The sequence below is a fragment of the Stylophora pistillata genome, chromosome 9, assembly GCF_964205215.1.
Source record: "Stylophora pistillata chromosome 9, jaStyPist1.2, whole genome shotgun sequence".
Classification (NCBI taxonomy): domain Eukaryota; kingdom Metazoa; phylum Cnidaria; class Anthozoa; order Scleractinia; family Pocilloporidae; genus Stylophora; species Stylophora pistillata.
This window is the reverse complement of record NC_142527.1, coordinates 17,111,124-17,128,986: the sequence shown is the minus strand read 5'-3', so window position 1 is coordinate 17,128,986 and position 17,863 is coordinate 17,111,124. Positions and strand designations below refer to the sequence as shown.

Below are 17,863 nucleotides of genomic sequence, written 5' to 3'. Positions count from 1 at the left end.
ATCCATAGTTATGCGAAGCAATATCACACAAAAGTTACAACAACAGATAATTTTGCTTGATATACTCTGCACCTTTCGGTATTAGCTCTGGACATCATCATAAGCCTGAGTCAGAAGTTTGAACTTAACTACAAAGTACATTTAATGCCGATAAAATAGGAGTGACAGAACGAGGGAGAGTAGATTACCATATTTAGTTGTAATGAAAGTTTTAATTTTAATTTAACTTAATTTTAATTTATTAGATTCGACGACAGGCAGGGACACCACAACCACTTGCGCCAATTGCTGCGGGCCCAGTAAACTCACCCGTCCCACCCCAAGGGAGGACATCCACTACACAGTAATCTCGTGCGTGGGAAATTAACGTCTCCTACCCCTAACCCTGCAGGAGACGGGGCCTACGGTTTATTCGTCCTTATCCTTATCCTTTTAAATTGATGGTTTGAATTAGTTTGTTTCAGGTCGGTGTGGAAGGCTACTTTAAATACTGTAAAGTAGAGCAAAATGGCGTTTTTGTGAAGCACTTTCTTTCTGTAATATTTCTCCTCTATTAGACTTTTTGTAATGAAAATAAGTTTTTGGCATCTGCGCGCTTCCAGAGAGGAAAACAAAACAAAATTAAAAAAGGAATCGTTCGGAAGCGAAACGGAAATCAAACAGACAGGTTTATTTGTAACACGGTAAACGGTGAACTCATGTAAATATCAATGACCGCCAAACACTCGAAAAACTCAAAATTTTTAACATCTCAAAAAGAAACTTACACACGTCAAAAAAAGAAATCTGCGTGATTTGCTGACGATAAATATAATTATTAAAAACTAGATCATTGGATAATGCAATTCAAGATTTTTTATTGGCTTAGCCATTATGGTATATCAGCCAATATACCATAATCTACAAATATGGCCATCGTAGGTGTCAGCTTAATATTAAAAGGGAGCTAAAAATTTAATAAAATTTTATACTTAATTTAACGTTTTTAATAAAACAATTATTCCACTCGCTCTTATTGGATACGAGATGATTATAGCCAACAAGGCGCGTAGCGCCAAGTTGGCTATCTATCATCTCATATCCAACGCGCGCTCGTGGAATAATTGTTAATTATTAAAAACTGGATCATTGGATAATGCAATTCAAGACTTTTTATTGGCTTAGCCATTATGGTATATGAGCCAATATACCATAATCTAATATCTGTACATTGTAACATCCGGAGTCTTCTAACAAAATAAAGTCGAGAAGATTTGTCTAATATCTTGGGGGCGCTTTTTTTGAATAAAACAATTATTCCACTCGCGCTTGTTGGATATGAGATGATTATAGCCAACTCGGCGCTACGCGCCTCGTTGGCTATCTATCATCTCATATCCAACGCGCGCTTGTGGAATAATCCATCATCTCATATCCAACGCGCGCTCGTGGAATAATTGTTAAATATACATAATCTCAAAGCACGCGCGGGCGAGTCGCGCGCGCACAAGTTCGGTAACGTCTTCTTAGCATTTCCCCCTCCCTGCACTGGGAGGCAGTCCTCGTGTATTTCTAATTAATTAATTTACAATCAATTTACAATTAATTCCGAGCGGAACCAGTTTATCAATCGGTCTAATGACAGTCTTGAGACCACATGTAACTTAAGCTACGTGGCTGTGGCCATCTCGTCCTGGATACACTTACGCGTCCTAAAGGCCAACGTCCTCTTGGAGTATCGGGCTGAATCACCAGAACCACATCCTTAGCTTTTAAGTCTAGGCTTTCTGAAGTCCACGTTGGTCGACTGTTTGGGGCTAAAACAAATTCCTTGAGCCATCTCCTCCACACTTGTGAAATAATGTCTTGAAACTTTCGCCATGCGGATGCAAAGTAGTGGTTGCAATGGCCTCAGGAGCGAAGTTTCCCCCTATTTGGCCATGCAAGAAATGGTTAGGTGTCAATGGAACATCGTCACGTGGATCTGAACTCTGATAAACCAACGGACGTGAATTAAGAGAGGACTCCACCCCAGCGAACGCGGTGATCAGCTCCTCGTCGCTCGCATCTCGTTCTCCCTCCACGGCGTAAGTGGCTTTCTTAACAGCTTTTATCATTACTTCATGGGCTCCTCCAAAATGTGGGGCAGCTGCTGGATTGAATCTCCCTGTCACTCCAAGTTCGAATGTCTTGCTCTGAAGATGTTTTCGGTCTAACTGGCTAACTAGTTTCTTTAACTCGCCCACGGCGCTCTCGAAATTTGTGCCTCTGTCGCTTGTCACTTCTTTAGGACCTCCACGACAACTGGTAAAACGGGCGAAGACGTTTAAGAACGTATCTAGTCCCCAGACCACCTCTAAATTCACTGCTCGTCTTTCCAAGCAAGTCAAAAGGCACAGCCTCCTTTTCTGTCCTGGTTTTCCGCGTCATTAAACAGTTTGGGCGAAGGGTCTGAAGCTGAAACGGAGCCTCATTTCCGGGAGTGGGGCCATAATCTGACAAGATGGCTTGTTTCGTCTTCTCTCACATTCATTACATTCATGATCCCACTCGCGAATCTCCTCGCGCGCGGCGATGATCCAAAATCTCTCACGCAACTGGCAGAGAGTGAAGTTCACGCCAGCGGCATGATTTCCTCTCCCAGGATAATGCTTCACAATGAGTTTCGTCACTCAGTGTCCACGAGGCAGAATGATTAGAAATCTGGTATCATATGGAAGAAAACCTGAGAACTTTAATCGACCATCACTGCGGATAACGCTATCGTCGTCGATGCACGGGTGAAGCTTTATCAACTGACTTTTCTCTGGTATCGACCTCTCTAAGCTCAAAGCTGCGTACTCGTCGCGCAATTCTTGTAGTACTCTTCTCACTCTCGCGTGTACTCGAACCAAACGTGTCCAACCGGAAAACCGTTTCAGATCTAGTCTCCACTCTTTTAGTGTGTTGTTATGCTTAGGTGCAGTTCCTTTCTGGAGATTACACGTCCTAATGGCTACATAGGCATTCATGTCTTCTTTCCTCATCGAGTTTCTCACCTCTGGCATTTCACTAGGTCTATCCGGGAATTTCATCTTTGACCACTTACTGAAATCATCTTTCAGCCAGTCAGGACCATTACACCACAAGGAACATTTGACTAACTCTGAAGGGGTAACCCCTCTTGTGCATAAATCGGTTGGATTCTCTTCGTTAGAGAGATCCTGCCACTGCGATGGCTCAGTGAACGTCTGTATTTCACCAATTCGGTTGGCTAAGTACGGTCGAAGTCTTTGCCGCGTCCTCGAATCCACCATAGAACATCTGTACTCTCAGAGTATAACGTAACTTCCTACATTGGTACTTCTAGGGCGTGAGCAACGACTGTGTTAAGCGCAAGCCCATAATCGTTCCCTTGAGTTCCAGCCCGGGTACTGTCATCGGGTTCAATGATGCCACTTTACTCTTTGCTGCAAGCAGCCGACTGGTTACAAATATCGTTACCGTGTCCGCAGCGGATATAGACTGCTACACCATAAGCTTGTTGAGAGGCATCGACAAGTGCTTCGACTTGACAGGCTCTGGACTTCGCAGACACTGGGGATTCGTCACCTCGTGCAGACTTTTCAATTGCTCGAACCAAGCCCCGATTTTGTTAGCTATTTCATCTTGAATTTCGTCGTCCCAGTCGTAGCCTCTCATCCACGGTTCCTGAAGTAGCATTTTCGCCACAATAACGTAAAGGCATACGAATCCCAGCATACTTAACACAGGACGTTTCGCTTAGTTGTCTGAAATACCGCGGAAACTGGAGAAGCGGCAACGGTAAACACGTCTTCAGTACTGTTCCACGAAATTCCTAGCGTCTTCGTTATCGGGTCTTCACCGCTGTTAATCACGATGTGTGTGGCGCGTTCTTCCGATAGAATGGCTTCAATAACTTTCGGTGAATTAGAGATCCACCTCCTGGCTTGCATGCCGGCGACTCCCCATAGTGCCTTCAATTTAAGGTATAGTTCCACTCCATCGCTTTCAGCACTGTCAATAGAATGGTCCATATAGGTTGACTTAAGAACGGTCTCAGTGGCAAGGGGATAACGGTCTTGGTTTCTTCGAGCGTTCTCCTGCGCAACATACTGCGACATACTGTTCGTTTAAGGGAACCTTTCGTAAATATACTTTATCAACATAGGCCTGGATTGTTGCTTGGTATTCTTCGGCGACGCAGCTGTTTTTCTTCAAATTTCTTCAAATTGCCATAGTCTCATAGTTTAGTGTTAGGGAGATCGGGTTTGTTTTCTTTCCAAGGAACGGCTACACGATATCTTCCATTTTTGTACTTGAGAGAATCTTTCACTTTGCTTCAAGCTAGCATTTCTTCTTCAGTTAGTACAAGTCTGTCATCACGGTCTTTGTCAGACTTCTCAATTTTCCAGCATCTCTTTAAGCTTTTGTCGACATCACGAGAGGATTCTTTTCCCTCGTTCCATATAGGCTCTCTAGTGAACAAGGAACGAATAACGTGAGATCATGTTCTCGCGGTTTCGCTTTCGTCAGGTGCACCAACACAAATCCACCAAGTGGTCCGAAGCGGGCGATAGGTCCACCATGTATTCCTCGGAGATCAACGTGTGAATAATGGAGTTCAGCGTTATCAATGCCAATCAAAAGATCGACAAGTCCATTATTTTGACAAAACTTCACCTCCATAAAGAGGAAGGTGGTGATTTCGAGAACAACCATCTATTGCACACTTGCGGGCCATCTTAGGGAAATCTTTCCCCCTATGATCAGGGGTTAACCAAAGGAAACACAGCTTTCTTTCTTTCGCGATCTTCCATCGGTCATCCACCCCTCTGTCGTAAAACTCCTTGCAATACCACACCCCGTGATTGAAACTGTGACAGAGAGAACATGGAAGCTTCACACTGCGCGGCTCTTTCCCCATGCAACAGTGTGTAAATTTCTCATCCTGCTCTGATCCTGGTACCTCGGTACTCTCAGTAGTCTGACGTGCTCGATAGATTTCGACTCAATCCCGTTAACCATGTCCGCTGCTTCTATTCGTTTTTTAACCATTCTCTAAAAAGCTATGACTGACTGTCTGGTACATTCGTTTAACCAGCGACTGTAATTCTCTAGCTGACGATCAGGCAGGCTGTGAAGAGTTCCATCTCGTAACTCACCGTTTCTTCCTTTGGGCTGTAACTTTACCGCTGTAATTCTAACAAGGTCAGTAAACTTCTCTAACGCGTAGACATCGTAACTTCTTATTAATGGCGCCTGTTCTGGGTGATCCAGGTAGGCTCGCTAAAGCTGGGGCGTACCTCCATGCTTCGTCTTAAATATTTTTTTTTGCCTCCTCGTATTCGGGGATGGTGACTCCAAGATGGCTTCCAAAGGCATTGTTGTAGTCTTGCCACTGTTGTTGCCATTGTTGTTGTCTGTTAGGCATTGTTGTAGTCTTGCCACTTTCAAGTGTATTGGCTTCGTTGACTCGTCTATGAGACTTGTAAAAGGGGCCCAAATATCTTTAAACTTTCTTTTGTTACCTCTGAACGTCGGAACTGTTAACCGGGCTTCAAATATCGGTTTCGGTCGTCGTGGCTGCCGTGACTTTCGTTCAGCTGATCTTCTCGAGACGATTGCTCGTAGCGATCTGCTATGTTCTCGCTTAACGGGCAGTTCATATTTACGGTTTTGGACAAGCGGACTTTGATCGCATTTTGACCCGCTTCAATTGTTCTTTGGAACTCTTTCGATCGTTTCGGACTCTTCAAATGCTTCGTTTTTCCCTTCTACTTCGACTTCGACATAGAACGCGGTCAGTTCCTCTAAAAATTCTTGTGCGTCCTCTAGGGCTGCCCACAGCTGTTCAATCACATTTTCTACGTCCATTATTTCGGAATCTTTTACGCATTCCAACTCATGTCTGAGTTTTGTCACTTTTGTCTTTGCGGTACGTTTCCTTCTCTGTATCAACAGAACGTCCTTTTTCTTCTGTTTGTCGACTCCGCTCAGTATAGTTTTGTCGTCTTTCTCGGTAACTTCGGTAACATCGCGATCTTCGGATTCGGAAGCAATAGCGCTCAACTCCAAAACTCAACTCGCTAACGAAACTTCAAAAAACAGCTCATACCTTGCTTCCATCGTGGTGGCCAAAACTGTTCGGAAGCGAAACGGAAATCAAACAAACAGATTTATTCGTAACACGGCAAACGGTGAACTCACGGTAAAGAGGGTAAATACCAACGAACGCCAAACAAATTGCCACTCGAAAAACTCAAAACTTTTAAGGTGGCTGAACAAAGTTTTTGATACCTGTGTTTCTTTCACCATTTTCTCTAAAAAACCCTTTATCACTTGGTCGCCAAAACTGACAGCAAGCAAGTTAACGATACAAACTTTGTTTTTGCGATAGTTAAGCTGACGTAGGTGCCGTTGCCATGGCGACATGGATAAATATAAACAGGCCTTTAAAATCGGTTTTGTTTATTTGTAGAAAATCTAGTCATTAGATTTTCTTTATAATTTGCATGCAACGAGCTGGTAACGATACTCACAAGTTAACACCATTTTGCCAACAATTTAACAGAGAGATCTTTAATTATTCCTTGTTGGAGGTTCACTCGATTATCTAGAGTTTCCTTTGTTAAAAATCCTTTTTTTTCCAATACTCCAGTTACTTATTTCGTAAAGTATTTTCGTGCCAAATTTCGTGAAATTCTAAGGAGTGGTTGTCAAGAAATAGGCATATTTCCGAGAAAGCAACTTTCCATTCAATCGCAATTTTTTTACTTACTACGCATGAGTTGCATTTAACTGGGTTCTTTCGGAAACGACGGAAAAGCTGAGAATTGCTGGATTCCTTGCACCGTTAACTTTTCTAACATGTGTTTGTAATAATGATTAAAGCCCTCAATACACTGCGCCAACTATAGAGGAAAATAGCACAGATAGTGCGGATACGTGTTGAGTAAATAAAATGACCGCTCTATTGACGGCATGTTTGTTTTTTACAATCCTTGTACGCGCGCTCAATTGCATCAGCAAAAGCGCGCGGGAAAACTGTTTTCAGCCACCCTAAGGAGGCTGGATATAGTTTTTCACTTTTCTGATGCAAGATATTTAAACTAAAATTACGAAGCTTAGCTTTAACGAATCGATATCACATTTTCCCCTAAAATAAAGATGTTATTGAAGAATCAGTTTGTTATAAATCTATTGAAAAATTCGTTGCCATGGCAACTTTGCTGGGTTGCAATGCTGGGTCCAAAATTAGACTTGACTTTTCTTAAAAACTGGACGGTGAATTTATTTTAGATTTTGCATGCGTCCTTTGACTGTCTTGGTCTACTTGACTGTTAAGTTTAAAAAAATTCTGTCAGAAAGTTTAAGAAAAAGAGGCCTTTCTTAGAATTCACCGTTAACCTTTTTTCCCTCGACAGAATTTTTTCGAATTTTTGCGAAACACGTACAGAGCCGTTCAAAGTTAACGTGCAAAAAATAAAAAAAATTCTCCGAGCGGCAACGGAAATACGTCAGTCTAAAGTTTCAAATTTCCAAAAAATTTCGACTCGACAAGATGGGCAGTTGCGCATGCGCAACATTTCTGTCACGCCACGACACTTGCCACGGACGCCACGAGGTTTCGAACGTCTTGTTTCGCCGAACGTCCTTCGTGCTCTTCTAAAGAGCTTTATTTAGCTAACAGAGGTTTACCTTCTGGGTGGATTGCGCCTGGAAATGGCTGCTGCTCTATTTACCTTCAAAGTGCTGGATTATTTTGTGCAAAGTGTCAAGATGTTTTGTTCCTCGTGGAGCTGATCGACGCGATGTGGTTGGAGATTTGCTAAGAATGGCGACAAGTGCTTTCTTCCCACCGTTGTTGTTAAGATCTTTTGAATAAGTCATCGTAACACAGGCCGCTTTCTACAATTTTCTGAATGATGTTTTCTTTGACGAGGAGCTCGTTATCGCCCTGTGAAGAGAGCTTGTCTTTGAAAGTTTGCATGCTTTCGCGGCGTCCGTCAAGAAATTCCATGTCTTCGAAAGCGAGGGAGGTGGATTTCACATTGCTGTTGTTTACAATGTCAGCGCTTAGTAGCTGCAACGGGGATTGAAAGAGGACACAGTGTTTTGATGAGTGGAAGGCTATCGGCGAAAAACATGTTCTTCGACGATAATGTTTCTTTATTTGAATTTCCAGCAAATCGTAGGAGTAAAGGAGTGTCGAACACAGAAGAATTATGGCCAATTAAAACGGTGTGGCAATGCGTACTGCTGGAAAGGAAAGTGGTAAAAGATTGAAGACATTCGCTCAGGAGTGTACTGGAACGTTCTCTTTGAGCAAAGTTCTCTCACCATTCACAGGTTTGACAGTGACTTGTTGACTCGAGAAGCGTAGCTGCTGATATTGCATGTAGATAGCACCTATTTAGTGTTCCGGAAACCAGCCACGATATGGGAAAATAGCTCCGACGATCGCGATCGTGTTTGCGGCCGGATTCACGCGTATTTTGGTCACTTGAGAGTGTTGTAGCTTTCCGTTTTTGAAACACACTACAATAAAGTTAGAAGGAAGTGTAGGCAGCCTACCTATAAGCGTAAAACATAGTGTACTAGGCAGATGAAAAAATGATTTTGGCTTAAGCACGGCGGCCATGTTTATTTGTTTGTGTTTTTGTTTTAGCAACTTTTTAAAAGTCCCGGGGTAATTAGAACCCAGTCTGCGCGCATCAAAGAAACCATATCCAGCCTCCTTAAAAAGAAACTTGCACACGTCAAAACAAAGAAAAAAATCCGCGTGATTTGCTGACGACAAACATAAATATACATAATTTCAAAGCACGCGCACGAGTTCGGTAACGTCTTCTTAACAGGAATGATACACAATATACCTTGCGTTTGGCTTGAAGTATGCGCCTTGGACAATTAATTATCTGTTCCTCGCAGTTCTCGATTTCACAACTGATCGCCTATGAGGGCTTTTGTTGATAGATATATTTCAAAAATTAATAAGTCTGATTTAATTTTGCAATTAAACGAAAGATGAGGAATCTTTTCCAGGCTAACTTTCCTGCATTGCAATTTTCTTCTTTGCTAATTCACTTTGCACTTGCCTACAACCCGACCAGCTTGCATCATGGGAAGAGAACAGAGATAAGACGAGCCCTATGTAATTCTCGGTGAGCACTATGGGATAGTCATTCATATATTTCATCTCTGCACTTTGGTCTGCAATATCTTCCCACGCAAGAGTTGATAAGTTTGCTTTTCATTTACGACCATAGTGTTCGCAGTTCATAGAGGGAGGCTTGAGTTCACACGCTGTATCACTAACAATGCTTGTGGTTGTAGCAACCGGTAAGTCAATGTTTTGACGTACCAAACGAATGGCAGTATTTTGAAATTAACGAACCATAACTGGCGTTCTCAGAGGGTTTTGCAAGGCACAATTTTTGTTGATCGTGCCATTAGGGATTACGAACGATTTGCTGTGGATAATTTTGTGTAAACAACAGTGTTCAGGGTAGTTATAATAAGGTTAAAACGTTTGATTGTGTGTCGTTAGCGTTCGATCTGACATTTTCTTGAAGTTAGTGCAATCTACTTCATCTTCATAGTAAGAGGTAGTGATTATGTGGCGACAGCAGATTACAACAGACAGACGAACACACCACATCTATGTTTTTGTTTCAACTTTTCCCATCGGGCGCTAACTCGATTATTTCAGTCCAAGTGGTTTAAATTTCGTTTTGTCCGCATGAACGTTACGTGACCGAGAAGAAAGCGAACAAACAACAACGGTTTATTAGTAAATGAAGGCAGACTATTTGTCTGCTTAGTTTAAAGGCAGGTCGCTTATTCATATTATTATCCTGCTCTCAGATCTCTTAATCAGAAAGAGAAAAGGTTTCCAACAATACGTGTGTTTTGATTTTAAACCTGAGAAGAACGTTTGAAGTTTAAGTTGTCCAAATTTGCATACGAGGAAACTGTCGACCAGGTGATGCGTGACGGAAGCTGAGCCGCCATCTTTGCTGTGACATTTACCTTTTATATGCATTTCTCTTTCAGTGCTTCTCTTGGCTACTGAAACACACTCAATAGGTAAGAAGTTATTTCTTTAAGTCTCTTTACAAGAGAAAAACTTGCTTATCGCGAGTTGCTGTAAATAGCGAGGGATTATTTATGAGTAACTTGATCAACTACTGTTATGGACAAAAGCAGCCTAACTGTTGACTAATTTATTTCCAAAAAAGTACAATAATCAACATTTCGTCCAAATATTTGAGAGGAAGGGTTTTTTTTCGTTTGGTAGTAGGATGATTTAAGTTTTCTGCGTTCGAACAGCAGCGGCACAAAGAAAAAATTTTTCCTGAAGCAATGTCCGGAATATTTGGTTTACCGTTTATATTCCACCTTTTTTTTCTGTTCTTGGTAGTCTGTCAAAGTGCAGAAAAGAACCTTAGACAAGCTAAAGGTGAAATAAGCAGCCCAACTCCGAATCAATCCGGAATTTGTTCTTGGAAAGTTAGGGTCCCTGAAGATTCGCAGATAGTTTTCTACTTTAAATTCTACGAGATTGAGAGTTGCAGCGATGGCAGTTACCCGTTGTCTGACAATTGCGCTGGCTGCACTCGTATAGAACTGAGGAACAGCTCTCATAAACCACCATGGCACACATTTTGTGGTTACAAGCCAATCCCACCCGAACCTTTGTCTATCGGCACAAGCACCTTCTTCGTGAATTTCAAGTTGAAAGCTGGTGACACCAAGAGCTGGTTCGCTGCTGAATACGAAACTTGGCCATCTCATAGAAGTAATAATTTTAATTTATTATCTTTTTTGTATTCGTAGTTGAATTACGTAGAAGTTGTTCTTGGTCCAACTATGTTTGAACAGTAAATGCACGTTGCTGCATATGTTTTGTTTGTTTTTTTTTTTTTTGTTTGTTTGTTTCTTAAAGAGGGGATGGGTGGGAGGAGTGCCTTTCGTGTCACGGTGGAGGCTCTGCGGTCATGTTTAAAACCTTCAACGGTTCAGGAAATGAATTTGTTTATAAAATGGCACATAACTTGTTTAGCGAAATGGAGTTATATGGAATTAGGTAATTCAAACATATAACTCAACCATACCAAGGAAATTCGCTGTCTACGGAGCCATCACTCTGTGAGGGGTGATAAAGGTCCTTCAAAAACCGGAAAAGTGGCCAAAAGTTACATCAAAACTGAAAAACCAGCAACGAAAATCATTCAATAACGTTGCTTATCAACCACACAGGCAATTACGAGAAACCAAAAACCAAATGTCAATTATCGTAAAAACTTGAAAAATCTAGCGGAAGCCACCAAATCCAAAACCGGAGATGATTCCGCGCAGCAGAAACCGAAAAGTTAAGATGAAAAAATGACTACGCAGGAAAACCGGTTATAGTAACGATGAAAGAGAGAGTGTGGATGAGTAAATGCTATGTTATACCAACAACACTGGATCAATCCTGCGGGAGTTTCGGTGTAGACGAAAATTCACCTGAGAAGATCATTCAGTCAGGTCAAAATGATAACGTCTTACTAACTGAGCGTGAGGGCTCTACTGGGGATTATTACACGACTCGGGCAGTCAGAGGGCCAATAACTAAAATCAACCAATCTAAATGCTCTATTGCCGGTCAATATTCTCTCAGTATTGGACCGGGCACTGTCCTGAATGGTCTCGAATGATACCGCATTTGTGCTCCCTTTGAACTTCAGTCGTATAATAAATCTCTTATTAACCAAGCTTGCTCGGAACCGTACTGGAAGAATATCGGCCCTCGGTCTTTTTAGTACGGACCTCGCTGCGCTCGGTCCGTACTGTCAAGACCTCTGGCCGATGTTCTCCCAGTACGGCCCTCGCGCTTGGTTAATAAGATATATGTATTGGCCGGAGGTCGTGGCAGTCCGAACCGAGCGCTGCGAGGTCCGTACAATAACGAACGATGGTCAGTATTCCCCGGTACGGCTCGAACAAAAATACACGTCTTATGACCGTTTCCATGGAAAAAGTCTGTATGGCAAAATACGAACCAAGTAAGAACCGATCAGAACGCTTGAATTTACCTCAGGACTACCTTGCCATGTAATACACTGATTTATATTCAAAGATATCTCTAACCTTGCCCCTCTTTCAACATGTGGCTTCGTATCTTAGTTGACAGTATAGCTCCCAACACGCAGGATTTGGGACATTCAGGTACAAGTTCGAACCCCGTCTCCTATTGCAGCTCACTAGTTAAGATCATTTCGGTATTTGTAAACATCCGCAGAAAAAAAAAATTAAAAGTTCATTTATTTGTAAGAGAAGAACTGGCTAACAAAAGTTGGCCTCAAAACTATTCCGTTATTGCGAAATAACTTTTGATGAACCTTTAAACTAAATATAAATAAGTAAATAAAAAAGAACATGAAGTTGCGAAAACAAAATCTCAAAAATACATTTAGGCTTCGTTCAAGCCCGAATGATAATTAGCGTTTATTTTCTCAACTAGTTATGATGGGCTGCAAGTAACTGCAATGATATTACTGCGGTGGCAGATTTTTGTCCAAAGAAATCTTTTCCGCACATTACCATTCAATTTTTTTTTCAAGCTTTGCTTTCACAATTTTGTTGGTTGTTTGTGGAAGTACGAATCAGATTTCATCAGATTACAAGGGATACAGAGATAATTTTGGTTTACATGTCAATTCTTGTTATTAAATCGTTACTGATATTCTTTTTTGTCATTCATGTTGCAGGGATCGACCTGGTGACAACATCCACCGCAGAGATATCAAGTCCACTATTTCCAGGCAAATATCCGAAGAATTCGCGTTTTCGGTGGTTAGTGGTTTCTCCCTCAGGATATCGCGTGAAAATTAAATTCTCCAAGTTTGACTTGAACTATTGTTCCGAATGTCGGTGTGATTTCCTGGAAGTGCGAGATGGAACTACCCCTGAAAGTCAGTTATTAGGAAAATACTGCTCAAATCCTGGCACCTTATACACCTCAGGAAATAGTGTTTCGATTGAGTTTGTAGCATCAATGGAAAGCAGCTCTTCCAACGGGTTCAAAGCAACAGTTTCAAGGGGTAGGCATATCATTATATTAAGTAGAAAGAAATTTGTGTTGGTGTATTTATATTCTTTTCGCAAAGCAGTCGCGCACTCCCTACAAGGATGCAAGATAACATATTTCAAGAGAGAGGGGAAGGGTTGGAGGGGAAGTGGGTCAGAGATATGCATCAGTGAAAATGTTTTATTCTAATTGTCCAGAAATGACGGGAAATATTCTTAAATTATCAAACCGACTTTTAGTTCGACTTTCCCTCAATGAAGGTCGATAAGCCTTCGTTATCCGATCCTTAAATCAATTACCATAACAACAAAATTTCCCTTATTGTAGCACTTCTGATAGATGCTTTCGATTAAACCAGAAATCTAATGCTTTTGTTTGAACCATAGTTACCCTAAAAACAGCGCAGTGGGCCGAATGATGATTGAAAAAACAATATTGACAAATAACATCAATGCAGTGGCTGATAGTTACTGAGTACCGAAGTTCCTTTTTCTGTTACCTCTACTATCGGAGATATTTTGACGTTTGACAGTATTACCAAAAAGGAGGAGGGTTTGTCCGTTCTTTGTCAAAGACTCTTTAGTATTGTTATGGTGATAACTTGCTCCAACTTTTACCGTCGAGTGAAACCAGCGGGCAGTGGAAGGCGATCTTTCGCCGATTGTAAGTCTCTCCAAGGTTACCAGTATGGTCATGTTTACCAACTTGACAATCAACTGAGTGCATTGTACAGGAATCGCTTTTTCAGCCAAATCCAGTCATCAATTCGAATCTAAAGGGCCCAAATACACAATTACCAGGAGACCAAGAGCCTCGTCCTCTCTTAAAATTACTCATACAGTATGTTGACCGAAAAATGCCGGCTTTGGGACATACATGTGGTAGCATGAAGTTGAGATTGAATAATTGTTTAATAACTGTCGCACATGTATGTTATTCAAGTGTGCGTATACTTTTTCAATGACTGAATAGGGGTAGCTTTGTTGCAATTCAAAAGGTCAGTCTCACAGTTGCATTACATTTCAAAACATTGCAGAAAAAAGCCCGAAAAAATTGGGGTCCAATGGAGTGCGCATTTGTGGCTTTTGGGTACTAAAACTACGTTATATTGGCCATGATAGCTGATGAAAGTTGACGAAAGTGCACGATAGTGTGCGTTCTAAAATACAATATAGAAGTGACTATCTTCAAGTAGTATATAACTCACAAATAAAAAGTACTTTTCGCGCGCGCTGTTTAGACAGTTCTGAGGTGAAAAGCACCAGACAAAATTGCGTGTAAAGAGTTTAATTTCCGACCATTTTTCGGCAATAAACTAATTTATTTGCATCTATGTGGTATATACCAAAACAATTAATCACCCTAGTGTCGGTGAAAGTGGTGGATATTTACCCCGCCGCCTCGCGGCTCGGTAAATGACCACCACTATTTACCTTCACTTTTTTAACTATCGTGACCGTCTGAACGGGGCTTAAGTACCTTGTCAAAGTCCGAACTTATCTATTCAAATTTATATTTTTTTTAACTCTGGAATAGTTGAAGGCGGGGGGAGGGGGGAAGAGGTTAGAAGCCACCTCAGCTTCTCCCTTCTCGCGCAGTCCATTTATAGCGGAATTAATCTAAGCCACACCGGCAAGTCTACAAACATTCATACATAGCATACACGTTATTCGAATCAAACAAGATTTTTATTAAAAATCACAACCGTCATAAGGCAATTCAGTTGGCTGTTTGCACGTGCTGAGTAAAACTCCAGCTTCTAACCGGTGCGAACTAGCTTTTCCTTTTTCCTTGGTGAAATGTACCAAAGTAGGCTCTTTATTTGAATGCCACGGGAGCAAAATCAAGAACAGATGTAAACACACTAAGCGCAAAGTTCTTAGACTCTTCATAGCGGAAGCTTATGCGCGCATTAAAGGGAGGAATGTTTCTTTGTGTTTCCAATCAATAAGACGTGTTACTATTTCTCTATAGAGATCAAACTTTATGTGGTTGTGGTACCGTGCATTCTTGGAATCTTTTTGTTGAGCCTCGTGGTAGCTATTCTTGTAGTTATGTGGCGCCGTCGCCGTCTCTCCCCATCGGGAAATGGAGCTCCTGTTGTACAGATGTCCCTACTCAATGAAGATGACAATTTAAGTGCTGCTCAGTTGTCTGATGCTGGACCACACATTGAAGCCAGCTTGCCGGTGTATCGTCCAACAACACAGAAAATAAGGAGATGACGAACCGCCTCAACTGAACAAGTAGTGAAGGAACACTGTTGTGTGATATGGTTTTAGTTGTGGTCTTTATATTTTCAGTAGTTGTACAATTTTTAGTTGGTCTGATAGCATTTTTCTATAAATGTGATCATGAAGTGAGGCGTTCAAGTGGTGAAAAGAAATGGAAACTGAAACGTAGTAGTTTCTGCAGTAGTTTCTGAATTTGTCACATCTTTTCTCTTCATCATTAACAATTTATAGGCGTTGGAACCTGGAGAGAGGGAGATATATTTACAAGTCGTGATTGAAAATTTCAATTCTAAAAGTTTTTTTTAAGGCCGGGTTCTCCTCAAGGATCAGACAAATATTAGTTCACCTTACTGCAACTATTTACAATAGTTATCATTCTCATCGTAATCAAAGTTTTATTTTGAATAAGAAAACTGAGGTGTGGCTTTCTACACCTAGACAGAAATATAAGAAGATTTAGATTAGACATGCGTTAATATTACCAAATGAGAATGTTAGGAAGAGATTTAACGCGGAAGACTACCATAGTTGGATCAATTATAAACTTTTTTATGTCCGTAACTGCCCAACTCCGGAATGCAATTATCCTTAAACGTTCTATCAAAGATAGCATTAAAAATGCCGGTAGTGACAATCATTGTAATTTTGTAGAGGATTATTTCTTAATTTCTCGTTGGGAGTGTTCGCTGATTGAGGCCAAACCATGTTCAGAAGGTGATGGTTAGAGTTCCAACAATTCGTAACTGTAACTTTAACTTTGAAAACTTTTGAATATTGTTTTCTCTTTTTTATAACAAAATTTGCCTTCAACTTTATTTTTGTTCTTTGTTACAAAATCTTTTAATAGTGAGAGAGAGTTCAGATCTGAGTTGATTTTTATCAACTGATTCTTAACTCGGAAAATTTTGTCCGATGTCTTGAATTGACCAGTGTTATATAAGTGTTATATTGTGATAACTATGCTAATAATGAAAAAATTACAATCTTAGTAATGATAAGTCATGATAAGTTATGATAATGATAGTAATGATAACTACTTAGTCGTTTCAAGTCCTGTATCACAGACAAATCAATTATGGTTAGAATCTCAAATGAAGGCTACAATGAACAAGCACACTATGCGCTGCGCATCCCAAACTCATACCCAGTGACAGTGTTATGATAATTTTTTGCGGCGGACATGACATGCCATGACATGACATGACATTTTTGCGGCGGACAAGACAGTTCAAAAGACTGCATGGTCAATGTGGACAGAACACTTAAATTTTAGGAAGTATTTCAAAGACTTAATAAGTGTAAAAGAAATGGTCTCGGTTAAAATATAAAGTATAGGCCAAGAAAACAGGCTGATGAATTGACTAGTTTAAATGTCTATCGAGCGACGAAGAAAACAGACGAACCGATCCAAAAAATAAGAGAATGAAATTTGAGTATCCTGTAGTTTGAAGAACAATTTTAAGCTTGTTCACCATTCCCACTGGCTTAAAAGTCATATATTTCTTAGTAGTTAGGAGTACAAAGATTGATGCCAATGGATATGGCTATGTTTACACGAGTAAAATAATTACAATGTTTTTGCGTTTCTCGCAAAGAAATGACACTAAAATTTTTATTTCAAATTTTTTTTTTTATTAATTATCATTTTGTACCCTCGCATTTTTGTTCCGTCGCAAAGGAAATTTTTCTCGGCCTAAAGCAAGAAAAGACTGTTTGTCAAGAAATATTGAAGGTAAACTGTAATTTCCTTTTAGGTGACTTTGTACTGTTGTTTTTCTTTTTTTATTTTAGTATATATTTCGAATGTAATCATGTAACGAATGTAGCAAAGGTCTTATTTCTTGAAAAATAATGATAATTATAACGTCTGTAGTGCTGTGGTTCTCCTGAGTCACAAACGTAACAAAATGCAGGATAATTTGGTTTTATAAACTGCGTCGATAATATAAATATATATTTTATACATAAATTGGCCACCGTAAAGAGTTTCTACAGCTGGCTTCGTTTCGCTCTGACGGAGGGCCAGCACCCGAAACACCAGCTTTACAGTAGCTCATTAACTTAGTTAATAAAACCACATTATCTCCTTATTATCACATTATCTCTTATTAAAATCACATTATACTCCCCACCGAGGCAGTACAACAGTTTCTTTTGAAGCTAATCCCCCGTAACAAAATGCAAGTTTGATTCGTTCATCCTGTAAATAGTGTCCCTCTCTTCATTAAGGCACCTTTCACCTATTAGTATTGTATTTTGGCAATTAAAACTAGATATCGCTGAGTCAACTAATAAGATGCGGTAAGAATCTCTTAAAACAAAGAGAAAAAGAACACAACTGGAAATAAAAAGCACAACATTTGAGTGTTGTAGACAATGACGTCTTTTCGCCCCTGCCGCATATAGGAAAAGCAAATCACCCAATTTCACATGGAGTAGTTTTCAAAAGTAATTCAAGGTTGCTTTGGTTTTGCTTTCCTTTGCCTTTTGATTACTTAGTAGCCTCTGGCTCGGGAAATAAACCGTGCCTCACGTAAAGACATTAAACTTTGATTACGATTACTATTACTCT

The 17,863-nt window shown here is 40.5% G+C and overlaps 2 protein-coding genes and 1 long non-coding RNA gene across 3 annotated transcripts in view; 2 read left to right on the top strand and 1 right to left on the bottom strand.

Moving 5' to 3' along the window:
- The window catches only part of LOC148723568 (uncharacterized), a 401,859-nt gene that overhangs the window by 309,540 nt on the left and 74,456 nt on the right, over window positions 1–17,863 (top strand). The gene's annotated exons all lie outside the window — the stretch shown is intronic.
- Window positions 6,543–8,510, bottom strand: LOC148723571 (uncharacterized). The gene is made up of 2 exons (XR_015991422.1): window positions 8,323–8,510; window positions 6,543–8,241 (listed from the first exon to the last, which is right to left on the bottom strand). It is a non-coding gene; the product is annotated as an uncharacterized LOC148723571 (long non-coding RNA).
- LOC111326097 (bone morphogenetic protein 1 homolog) lies at window positions 9,139–17,381 on the top strand. The gene is made up of 5 exons (XM_022930025.2): window positions 9,139–9,324; window positions 10,039–10,071; window positions 10,406–10,783; window positions 12,738–13,070; window positions 15,032–17,381. The coding sequence occupies exons 1-5, from the start codon at window positions 9,303–9,305 to the stop codon at window positions 15,280–15,282; spliced, it is 1,017 nt and encodes a 338-aa protein (XP_022785760.2). The 5' UTR covers window positions 9,139–9,302; the 3' UTR covers window positions 15,283–17,381.

Coding starts and splice junctions, on each gene's coding strand:
- LOC111326097 (XM_022930025.2), top strand. CDS start 9,303: ATGCTTGTGGTTGTAGCAACCG. Junction 10,072..10,405: donor TACTGAAACACACTCAATAG/GTAAGAAGTTAT, acceptor TGTTCTTGGTAG/TCTGTCAAAGTGCAGAAAAG. Junction 13,071..15,031: donor CAAAGCAACAGTTTCAAGGG/GTAGGCATATCA, acceptor ATTTCTCTATAG/AGATCAAACTTTATGTGGTT.